General features: G+C 30.8%; 1 protein-coding gene across 2 annotated transcripts; it reads left to right on the top strand.

Moving 5' to 3' along the window:
- Nucleotides 1–2,446: 2,446 nt before the first annotated feature.
- Nsd (Nuclear receptor binding SET domain protein) lies at nt 2,447–12,033 on the top strand. 2 transcript variants are annotated; one of them, XM_070302993.1, is made up of 14 exons: nt 2,447–2,690; nt 2,833–3,025; nt 3,356–3,644; nt 3,914–4,323; nt 4,425–5,148; nt 5,349–5,515; nt 5,659–5,977; nt 6,073–6,295; nt 6,386–6,575; nt 6,779–7,208; nt 7,282–7,570; nt 7,658–7,875; nt 8,333–8,556; nt 10,064–12,033. In XM_070302993.1, exons 1-14 carry the CDS (start codon nt 2,659–2,661, stop codon nt 10,268–10,270), a joined length of 3,915 nt encoding a protein of 1,304 aa, XP_070159094.1. In that variant the 5' UTR covers nt 2,447–2,658; the 3' UTR covers nt 10,271–12,033. The 2 variants fall into 2 exon arrangements, with proteins under 2 accessions (XP_070159094.1, XP_070159095.1); XM_070302994.1 differs by lacking the exon at nt 10,064–12,033 and adding an exon at nt 8,650–9,163.
- Nucleotides 12,034–12,305: the final 272 nt, after the last annotated feature.

Raw genomic sequence — 12,305 nt, 5'->3', positions numbered from 1 at the left:
ATAATAGTATGAGATTCTGTATATTATACACACAAGAGAGGTATATCTTCTTGCTCTTTTTTCATTTCTTTTAAAATAAATTCACGATATACATGATATAAGAAAATATATTAAATTTAATATTTTACTATCTTTTCAATTCGCAAAATTTTAATACTATTTCAACATTGAATTATAGTGAAACTAATCAAAAATAGCGCTGTCCGAATCTAAAGATTTTTTTAATATTCTTTTAATAAATCTTTAGTACAGGAAAGAATTATAAAATTCATATTTTTATATATTTTCAGACGCAAAATTGAATTATATTATTATAGAATTGGATCAAACTGTTTACATTTCTTATTCGTGTCATATGCGAACACGTATCTTTCGCAATCTGTAATATTATCAAAAGTGATGAATTATATTAATTACCTGACGAATACCTTATAATTATCTCACATTATTGTCTCCCATATCACATCTAGCAATGTTATAATTTTAAATTACCAAGAATAAATATCGCTTGCAGGTGTAGTGTTAAAAATCCTGAAAGAACTGTCAGTTTGATATTATGCACAAATCGTATTATCGTATCATGCACAGATTACAATATACAGGGTGTCCCATTTTAATCTCCTCAGGCAAATATCTCAAAAACCAAGCCCGAAAGAGAAAAATGTCTCGGACAAAAGTTGTTTGGTTTCGAGGGGGCCATAAGATGGTACCATTGGTTTGACCTTGTAAAATCATTTGAAGGTCATGTGAAGGTCAACTTTAAAATCTTAAACGGTAACCCCCATTTTTTATTTAGTATTCTTATAGCTGACATCGAGAGCTTTCCAAAACACTATAATAAAGTATTTTTTCATTAAGTACTTTCTGAATTATTTTATATTTTAATCTGACATATTTTGATATAAAAAATAAAATATTTCGTAAAATATTCAGTTTTCGATAATCTTACCGTAATACTTTTATGTACAGAATAATGAGACAAATTAATTAGTGCCCAAAAAAAAAAACAAATAATTGTTTAAAAAAATACATTGTAAATAATTTTCTTAAAAACAATTTTATCGCATCGATAGATTTTCAGTACCGGCAGTAAATATCGGAACGCAGCTTATATATATAAGCCGAGATATTATTAAAATTACCGCAAAACTAAATTACCGAGAATAAATGTATTGCTTGCAGGTAAACGTACAATATTGTGAAAATCGAGAAATTTAATATACGATTTATCTTTGATTTTTTAAACTCATATATCTTAGATATTTTGAATCTTTTTACATACTGAACATTTACCGCTTTTTTCTCTAAAATATATATATGGCAATACAATCTACGGATAATTGATCTCTCGTAACGTACCTTGTATATTTCTTTGTCCTTGTTCGTTTTCTCTTTACGCTATAAAATAGTTACGTGAGATGTAAATGTAGAAATAACACTGTAGATGAATCGGCGGGCGAGAGAAAATCCAACACAGTAAACTACGTAAAATTTTCAATCTACAGTCATGATGAACAAATATCTAGATACGATGCGATTTGAAAATGGAAGTATCAGTGACGCCTAGCGACACCTAGTATTTGGTTACCATCTATTCTTGTGCTTACATTCCCTAGAATTGTCTGTTTGAAAAAAGGCGTTGCTCGGATAAAACGAAAAATCTCAGTGAAATATAAGAAAAACGAACAGAGATGATTTAATGTTGAATATTTCATTGGAATTTTTCTATATTATATTTTATCGCTTAAATAATAATATTATCAGGTATTCTGAATATTTTCGCTATATTATAAAAATCGTAGACATATAAAATACATATACGGAACCTATTATATGCGATAAAGGGAGAGTATATAAGAAGGTTAAAATTGCCCAGAATGATATATAATACTTTATATATTTTACATGTCTATGATAAAAACATTTTTTTTTTTTTTTTTTTTTTTCATATAAATATAAATACCTTCAATCTAATTACGGTTATATTTAAATTTGTTAAATTTAAATTTGGCACAAAACGATTTTTGTGTAGTACACCTTTCCTCGGATAATTCCATATATCGATATTTCCTTTTAAGTCCATTCGTATCGCAGACTATGCCTTGAAGATTGAAATTTGACGAAACCAGAAAAAAGAACATTTAGCTCCTTTTGTTCTGATTTTTTTAGTCAAATTTCAATTTTTAATCTTCACTCTTCAACGCGCGTTTCTTGGGAGAAAACTAACAAAAGAATTAATTAAGAATTGCATTCGAAGAATTGCATTAACCAATCAGAATAAAGTGATCTTTACTCTCTGCGTCCTGATTGGTCAATCGAACGCTTCGAAGCATCTCTAGCGATTTCTCGACCGCAGCCTAAATAACCTAGTCGGTAAAAAAGGTACGCGACTTTATCGATCTAGTGACTTTACCGGGAACGATAGCGCGACTGTGAGGATCGCCCAAAATCGCGGGAAACGCGTCCTGCTCCAGGCAGCTTCGCGAGGTTCCCTCGAAATTTGTTATTATTACAATAATTGGGACGTACGAGAGGACGGAAATTAGGATCGCATGGTGGTTCTTACGGTGCGGAAATTGACGTCGTTTCCCCGAACGAGGCAGACACGATCGTTCGTTAAAGAGAGAGTTAACTCTCAACGCTCCAAGGCGGCCGCCGATGCCAGCGGTAGTGGAAATTATTTTCAACGTGTGAGCCTCTACTACTGGCATTTCATGACTCTCGTGGTCGATCGTCGTTAGAGAAATATCGATGCACTTCCATGATTCGTAACATTCAGACTGTAAGAATTTGAAAATGCTATACTGATAATATAATTATGAATACCATTAGCCAAGTCGAGGCCAACAAGGCGTCCACATTAGCCGAGTCTGGCGAGAACGTTGGAGCTTCGAGCGAGGATGCGTGTAACGGTCGAGAAGACTCGCACGTTAATTACAATGGCAGTAGTCCGCCTAGCAGAAGCCGTTATGGTAGAATGATAAAATCCAAGCCTTCCACCAATAATGTTGCCAACTCTTTACAGGTATGCGCTGTATATTTTATGCTCTTGCAAACTCGATAAAGCATTTAATACTGTCGTCGATTTTCTGGATGATTATGTATTCTTGTATCAAAATATCTAAGCTACATATACAAATGTAAAACACATGTTAAATATATAATTTAATATTTGTACTCCTACCAATATCCATATATTTTCCAAATTTAAGAAGTTTTTTTTATAGATATTAAATAATTTTTTAATTCTTAAAAATAAATTATATTGCTTTTTTTTTTTTTTTTTTTTTTTTATTTGAAGCTTTATGTAATCACGCTATAATGTAATATTTATTATTTTTGTGTGATTTTACAGAATTTGAAGATTTCTAAGACACGTAGACAACAGAGTTCCATGAATTCCATGAATAATAGTAGCAATAGTATAGATGAGATTAATATACCCAACACCGTAGATGAAGCCAATGACTCTTCTACTGTTTCAAGTAGTACTGAAGAGGATCCATCTTCAAAAGTACCGAGTCCTGCTATTGAATGCCAATGGATAGTAGGACAATTAGCATGGGCCAGAGTTGGCAATTTCCCATTTTGGCCTTGCGTTGTAACGCTTGATCCAGTTTCAATGATATATCACAAGTTGAAAGGTATATTTCTGCAATTTTTATGTATATTTCATTAATCGCTAAATTGTAACACATTTTGAAAAAAAATAACATTTTGGAAATGCATAATTATAGAAATTAAATTATATTTTCACAAATTTAAATATTAATAATTTTAAATTTTATAATCTAAATATATTATATCATTTATTATATCATTTAATATATAGATATATTTTTAGAAAGAAAATTTATTGATAGGAATATAAATTATCGAAGAACTCTTCTTTATTATTTCTCTTTTGGCACAGTTACACCCAAGTCAAATATCATGATGATACATGTTCAATACTTTGGAGACAAAGGACGTCATAGCTGGGTTTCAGCAAATTGTATGATTCGATTTACGAATCTTGCTGACTTCATAAAACTATCAGACTCATTGACAGCAGAAACAAAGAAAAAGGATGCTAAATACGTTGCTGCTTTTGTAGTGAAACAGGGAATAAAATCAAAATGGGAAAATGCTGTTGATGAAGCTATGCAAGTGCAACCAATGACAATTGAAGAAAGAGCCGAAGCTTTTGCGCCAAAAATTAAAATTTCAAGATCTAAAGATGCAAAGTCATCTACTGTCGATGAAAAAAATAAAAATAATAAGAGAAAATATTCGACTGATGATCAGAATGGGCCTGATATCAAACGCGCCAAGCAGGATAATGTAATATTAATAATTTATTTATTTATTAATTGTTTACGTATGTAATATAAATTTGATCTTGTTTTTGTTGCATATAAAAGACCACATTTTTGCTTTTACAGGTATATAATGCAGAAAAGTCGGAAATATCAAAATTGCGTAAATCGGAAGTGTCGAAATCAAAAAATTCGCGGATCGTAAACGGTAAAATTGATTTGAAACTGAATTCGGATTCTTCACCCTCGTCTCCTTCAAGCCATAAAAGTTCTCACGACAGTACCAACACAAAAGTCGACAAAAGTGAAGAAGACGAAGATGGTATATTTGAAGTCTATTACGAACGAAATAGAGATTTGCTGGAGGATGAATATCCAAACGCATCAGAACTCGATATTAAAAAATATTTGCGAAAGACTTGGGATAGTATGGATGCAACTTTTCGAAAAAAGTACCGATCGTACATGACACGTGATAGTTCGCATTCGAAAGAAAGTACACCAGATCATGAAGACTTCGAGATATCGATTGAAACTGACACAAGTACGAGGGAAAGTAAAAAGAGAAGTAAACTTGACAAAGACGAGAGTTCTGTTTCAGAAACTAAACGTGGTAGACCGTATAATCTCTTTAAAGGTATGAAGCAAGAGAAAGTTTGTCAGATTTGCGAAAAGACAGGCAAATTAACGAGATGTAAAGGACCTTGTTATTCTTATTTTCATTTGTCCTGTGTGAAACCTGGCGAATCTAGTCCAGAGCACTCTGTTGACGAGAATACATCGGACGATAGAATACTTGACGATTTAAATATAATTAAGAAAAGTATTAATAGTGAACATGAAAATAATGGTAATTATAATAATTAATAAAACGCGATATATATTTAATTATATTAGTCAAAAAATTCTTTTCCATAGCTTTTATACTAATAAAATAAAAAAAGACGAATAATTTTTTTTTTTTTTTTATAAATCTAATATATCATTATGCCATACATTTAACAATAAAATAATTTAATTTTTTATATTAATAATATTAATTTAATTCAGGTAAAAATGACGAGCAAGAAGATGAAACGTTCAAGTGTATCGATTGTCTGTCTGGAGTAGCACCCGCTTGTTTCATATGCAATGAGAGAGAAGGAGATAGAATAAGGTGTATTGTAGCAGCTTGTGGGAAGCATTATCATTCCAAATGTTTGAACACGTGGCCTCAAGTAAAACTTTACATTTTATTATATTCTATATTATATTATCTTAAATATATATCTTTTATATATATATATATATATATATATATATATATATATATTTTTTTTTTTTTTTCAACAATGACGATGAACGTTTGCATTTTACCTAGTCGCATTGGCAAGGAGGACGTTTGACGTGTCCATATCATGTGTGTCACACATGCAGTTCCGATAATCCTCAGGACAATCATTCACGTGCCCCCAACGAAAAGATCGCGAGATGCGTTCGTTGCCCTTCGTCTTATCACGCTTCTACGTTATGTCTACCTGCTGGTTCAGTGATTCTCACAGGCAGTCAAATTGTATGCCCAAAACATTACGTAGCAAGGTACCCTCCATTGAATGCGGCATGGTGCTTCCTGTGCACGCGAGGCGGAAGCCTCATTTGTTGCGACACATGTCCGACTTCTTTTCATGTGGAATGTCTTGGTAACTTTTCACGAATTGAAATCTCTCAAACTCATTTAGTTAATATTGAATACAATATGCAATAATAAATTATTCTTGTATCGGAATAAATTTAGGTATAAATGCGCCTGACGGTGGGTTTATCTGTGAAGATTGTGAGACAGGGAGACTACCCTTGTATGGAGAAGTTGTGTGGGTGAAACTCGGTCATTATCGATGGTGGCCATCGCGTATATGTTATCCGCAGGAAATTCCTGAAAATGTAGAGGCTATACCTCACAATCCCGGTAAATTTTGCGTAATGTTTTTGGGGTCTAATGATTATTATTGGGTGCATAGGTAAATAGAAATATTTTTTCTTACACACAAAATGTACCTACATTAATTTAATAAATATCTATATTTTTCTAATTCGATAATCTCTTTCAGGGGCCGAGCTTTTTTATATCAAGATGGTGACGCAAATATAAAACTACCTATAGGGAAAAAGACTGTAATGGATGATACATATCGAATAGCTCTACAAGAAGCCAATAAAATACATCAGCAATTAAAAGCAGAGCGATCCATGACTAAGGAACCAAAAGGACTGAAACCGCCTCCATATGTAAAATTAAAAGTACGATTTATACCAGATTTTATATATACATTTTTTTTTATATTTTTTTTATAATAGTTTATTATTGTTTATTTAAAATTTGAAGATTTTGATAACGAAAGCAAAAAATGATACATGTGTATACAATTTATTATTATTGTCATAATCTGATAAGAGACTGTAGCGAGGTGGTGGAAGTCTTAATGAAAATAGGTGTATGACAGGTCAATAAACCAGTGGGTAACGTCAAACCGGTCGAAGTCGAGAGCATCGTGGCATGCGAGTGCGATCCTAATTGGGATAATCCTTGCGCACCGAGTACAGATTGTTTGAATCGCATATTGTTGGTGGAATGCAGTTCTGGAATCTGCCCAGCTGGAAACAAATGCATGAACCAATCATTCGTACGGCGACAATATCCGGCAATGGAGCCATTTCACACCATGGGCCGCGGATGGGGTCTGAAAACTTTGGAGGATATCAAAGCAGGACAATTTGTCATCGAGTACGTGGGAGAAGTTATAGATGAAGCCGAGTATAAACGGAGATTGCACCAGAAGAAAGAACTGAAGAATGAGAATTTCTACTTTCTAACGATCGATAATAATCGAACAATCGACGCGGAACCGAAGGGAAATCTCAGTCGATTTATGAGTGAGTATATACGCCGTATATACGCGAAATCATAATCTGTATATTACGAAAGTAATCATATTATTATTTACAGATCATTCCTGCGCGCCGAACTGTGAAACGCAAAAGTGGACGGTGAACGGAGATACACGTATCGGTCTGTTTGCTCTGCGCGACATAGAATCCGGTGAAGAGCTGACGTTCAATTACAATTTAGCATCCGACGGAGAAACGCGGAAAGTTTGTCTTTGCGGTGCATCGAATTGTAGCGGCTTTATCGGTTTAAAGGCGCAAAAGCAACAGTTGCCTACAGTACATTCGGCTGTGCAGTCGAAGTCGATTATACAAACGAAAAAAGTCGATAAATCGAAACGATACAAAAGGTATATGTTATTGTACACTTTATCCTTATCGTCTTATCGTGATTCTTATCATATAATGTGTCACAAATTTCATTGACTGCATTTTAGATCAAGAAAGTTTATGTGTTGGCGATGTGGACAAGAAATATCGGATTTGAGCAATTCTATAGTCTGCTCGCAAAGAACTTGTAATAAAAAATATCACACAACATGCATCGTAATTGATGACGCGGAATTGAAATTTAGTTGCCCTTGGCACCATTGCGTAGAATGCGGACGTCGAACGTCGGCGCACTGTTCCTTTTGCAGCACTGCCTTCTGTCAAGGTAATCAGAAAATAATGTTAACGCATATTTACAGCATACACAGACTGTCCTAAAACTAGCAGATGTCTTTTCATTGCAGATTTCTTGAGCAATTCGCAGAAATCAATTTTTCCTCAATGAAAATGTCGAGACATCTAAATTTAGTGAGTTTAAATAATTAGCTTATAGAAAAGAAAACGACATGAGCAATTTTTCAATGAACTTTTAATGAATTTCACTTTTACAACATTTTAATTTTAAGCTTGGTTAATGCTCTAGAATATATGTTAAAAATTGGCAAAATATGCAATAAGTGATAATCTCATTCGGCGGACATTTTTGCTAAAGAAAAATGATTTCTCAAATTGGTCAAAAAAAGATATTGGTTAAAAGGACATTTTATTTATACATAATATACTTGTATGCATTGCAAAAACTGATATTAATGTTAATATGTATTGCTTGTGTTTTTTTTTAGTTCATCTTGATGGTAACTTATTTGAACGAGACAACGAGAAGGGTGGCGTCGTATGTAAGGTACACGAAAACGCGGATGTACAGAAACCTATCGAGGACGAGAAAGAATATTCAGATAATGATAACGAGACAGATAAAGAATACTTATCGACGAGTTCCGATAGTCCGATCGTAATGGAAAAAATTACGACGCGTGAACCATCACCAAGAGTTTCTATTGTAGAGGTGAGATGAAACCTTGCTCCCTATTTGTGTCATTAGTAAAAATCACTGTAATAGATGAATAATTTCGCAAATCTTATTTGCATATCAATACAGCTTCGCATAGAGATACTTTGTGCGTTTGCGATGCAATTAGCGTTTTGTATCCTTAATTTATACATCTCTGTATTATTTGCGCACAACTGAATTGACTGCATATTACTTTGGTGGTGGTAGAGCATGAGAGAGAAAAATTTATGTGTCGAAGAATTTATCCAAGATCAGTGATGCAATCCCTGAAATTGAAATGTTTTGATAGAGGCTAGATAAGAATAAACAAGTGAATGCGTTTGTAATTTGCCAAAGGAACCACAATCTTGTTTACTTCGTTATAAAAATTTGCGTTATTTTATGCTAAATATGATATCTGCACAAAAATATGGATCTAAATTATAATTTGAACATAAAAGTCATAATTGATATGTGAAGAATACATAACGAGGGATAAGGATTCTTTTATCATTTTAATTACGTTATGCAATGTATCAAAATTTTTACTCGCGACTATTCTATACATACATAAGGAAAGCAACAATTATTGTTATAATGTTGTAACATAATGAAAGTTATGCTGTAAAATTGGAAGGTAGCATATATATTTTGAAAAAACAAAGAGAAACAGAAGAAATACCTGAATTCTTTTATTTTTAATTATTTTTCATTGTGTTCCCATCATTCCCACTCCTTTAAATTGGCAATATAGTGTGACATTTGATTTAAAAAAATTAATTTTTTTTATACTTGCGAATGAGAATGTATTTTTACTATATACTGTAGATGTGGATTTCTTACGAATGGTAGTAGTTGTAAGTAAATGTATATTGTATATATCTAGTTAATATTTATATATTTTTCATATTTTCCAGTTTTTTATATTTATGCATTTAATAAGAAATAAGTTTATTTATTATATTTTTCTTTTTGCTTAAGATATGGTGAGTAATAATATTTAATTTTTAAAAAGTATTTTGATTACGCAGATCTTAATGTATTGATCTCATATGCATCCAGATACTATATCCAATCGCGAATATTAATCAAATGATAATTCTTAAATGTTTTTTTCTTTTTTTTACTTTATTTATTTGTAATATAAATAAAACAATGTTTTAATTTAAATAATTTTTTTTATTATGTATTAAGCAAAAATGTTTCAGAAAGCCATTTTTTATTTCTAACTCAAATTTGAGTTAGAACGATTTGAGTGATTGTTTCTTATGAGTTGACAATTTAAAATTATATTATAATCTACCTTCTTTAAAAAAAGAGAGAGAGAGAGAAGATGATTATTTAACTGAGACACTTTTATGTGTCCAACACAAATATATTTTTTTCTCTATCATCTATTATTAAAAAATTTATATCTTTTTTAATATGCATTTTCGAATATGTATTTTTATTCAAATATCTATTTCCAAAATACCATCGCATTCTTCGCAAAGATCATTTTAAACAATAATGTGCCTCACAGGTTCATCTAAGCAGTGAAGAGAGTGAAGAATCTCAGAAGGAGGAGGAAGAGAGCAATCTCGAGACTAATTTTATGTCGTATGATAAAAGGACAATGAAGAAAAACACTTCTTACAAATCGCAACGGAAAGAAAGTCAAGCAAAGGAGTTAAGTAATCTTACATCTAGTCAATTGGAAGCTATAATTGGTGGTAGTTTGCGTGAATAAGAATTTTCTGTCATTCAATGATACTTCATTATTCGTATAATAAAATTTCATATTTTCTCGCTCTCTAATATATGTTATCATATATATAATATATATTATTATTTATGAATTTCTTATACAGGGTGGGGCATTTATATTGAGACACCTAAATATCTAAAAAAAATGAAGCAAGATAGAAAGAAATGTTTCAGACAAAAATTGTTCAGTTCTAAGATGGTGCCATTAGTTTGACCTTGGATGGAGGCGCTTCGGAGATTTCATTGTCAATCTCGTTTTATTTTCTTGACACTAATTGATGTCTTTCATTTTTTGAGCTTAAAATATTAAGATAACATTATTGCAAAATAAATAATTTTATGAGATATTTCATAGTTTATGTCGAAGTAAGGTAATAAAATAAAGTATAAAATATCTCGTAAACTATTAAATTTTTGGCTACCTTCCCCTTATAACTTTTTATGCAAAATATTGCAAGAAATCGATGTATGTAAAAAAATTGGGGTGTTTCCATTTAAAAAAACAAGATTGACATTGAAATCTCCGAAGCGCTTCTACCCAAGGTCAAACTAATGGCACCATCTTATGACCTCCTTAGAACCGAACAACTTTTGTCTGAAACATTTCTTTCTATCTTGCTTTATTTTTTAGATATTTAGATAAGTGTCTCAATATAAATGCTCCATCCTGTATATACATATAATATGTTATAATATTATATGTTTAATATATTATTATATGCATACACATAACTATATATAATTATATAAAATATTAAAAACTATGCATAAAGAATCATAGTAATATAATCTACAATATTACATAATATAATCTCGAAAACAATTAGAAAAATATTTGATAATTGCAGTTTTTTTTTTTTTTATATTGCAAATATGCTATATATAGTTATGTTATACAATTTTACACAATGACTAGTGCCTTAATAAGAGAGAGACAGAGAGAGAGAAGAAAAATAAGCGAACTTTTCAAACCCAATCATGTTTATTATTTTCTACTAACTCTTTAGATTTTTGCAATAAATATCTCCACTGCCTCACATTTTGTAAAATGTTTCATCTTTGTGAGATAAATTGATGATGAAATGTTCATGTGGGAAGAAGAGAACGATAATTATTTTGTAATAAGTAGTTTACATAAGCGAAAAAAAAATACATGATCGATCTTTATATAATATTTGACTTTTAATTCTCTAGATTCTAGATGACAAAATTCATTTAATTCATTGATATAGCATATATATTAAAATAAGTTCTGCATTCTTATGTTTCTTAAATGTGTAGAAACAACAGATACGAACGCAAAAAGTATATTATTAAACCAGAATCGCGAAACTTTATAATTTTCAAGAAATTGTACAGATACATGACTAATTATATAATTAGTAGTAATTAATTATTTATCATAAAAAAACTTCGAATTAATTTGGCGAAAGAACATTTTGAGAAAATCGAAAGATTGTAGATTAACCGAGTCAAGTCGATATGTTGAATCATAAACTTTTAAGATTTGAATATATGTGTACACCAAAAAATTAATTATGTATACATATATATGTAATTATAATATCTATCACGCTTCCATATAAACAGAATAAGCAATAACATAAACATTATAGGATTATTCTCACAATGGAAATAAAGCATCCTGCTTAACCATATCTTCTGTGTTGCAATCATTATAGTGAGATATTAAAAGAGCCAATCTGCTTAATCATTAAAAACTATATGATTATTATATATAGTAATTTGATGTGAATTAGGTAATAATATATATACATATTTTCTTATAAAGATTATTTTTTATTTTCTTGTGAAAATATCAACATTATTATTTGTAAAACGGAAAAATTATTGCACTTTGACTAAAAACTATTTTCACATGTAAAATGTGTTGTATATAATTGTAAGCTTATTCATTTAAAGTTATTATATAGCAATATTACACGTTGATGCTAATATGATACAGAGTTATAAAATATTAAAATATAATAAATTGATTTAATAGATATTTTATGTTT

Source organism: Polyergus mexicanus, unplaced genomic scaffold (assembly GCF_030449975.1).
Source record: "Polyergus mexicanus isolate NDT 795.1 unplaced genomic scaffold, iyPolMexi1.0 SCAF_10, whole genome shotgun sequence".
In the NCBI taxonomy this organism is placed as follows: Eukaryota; Metazoa; Arthropoda; class Insecta; order Hymenoptera; family Formicidae; genus Polyergus; species Polyergus mexicanus.
This window is presented reverse-complemented; position numbering and strand designations above follow the sequence as displayed.

Excerpts from the sequence above, each read along its gene's own strand:
- Nsd (XM_070302993.1), top strand. The coding sequence starts at position 2,659 with ATGCCAGCGGTAGTGGAAATTATTTTCAACGT. Across the intron at positions 4,324-4,424 it reads AACGCGCCAAGCAGGATAAT|GTATATAATGCAGAAAAGTC; the intron begins GTAATATTAATA and ends TTGCTTTTACAG. Across the intron at positions 6,296-6,385 it reads GATTATTATTGGGTGCATAG|GGGCCGAGCTTTTTTATATC; the intron begins GTAAATAGAAAT and ends AATCTCTTTCAG.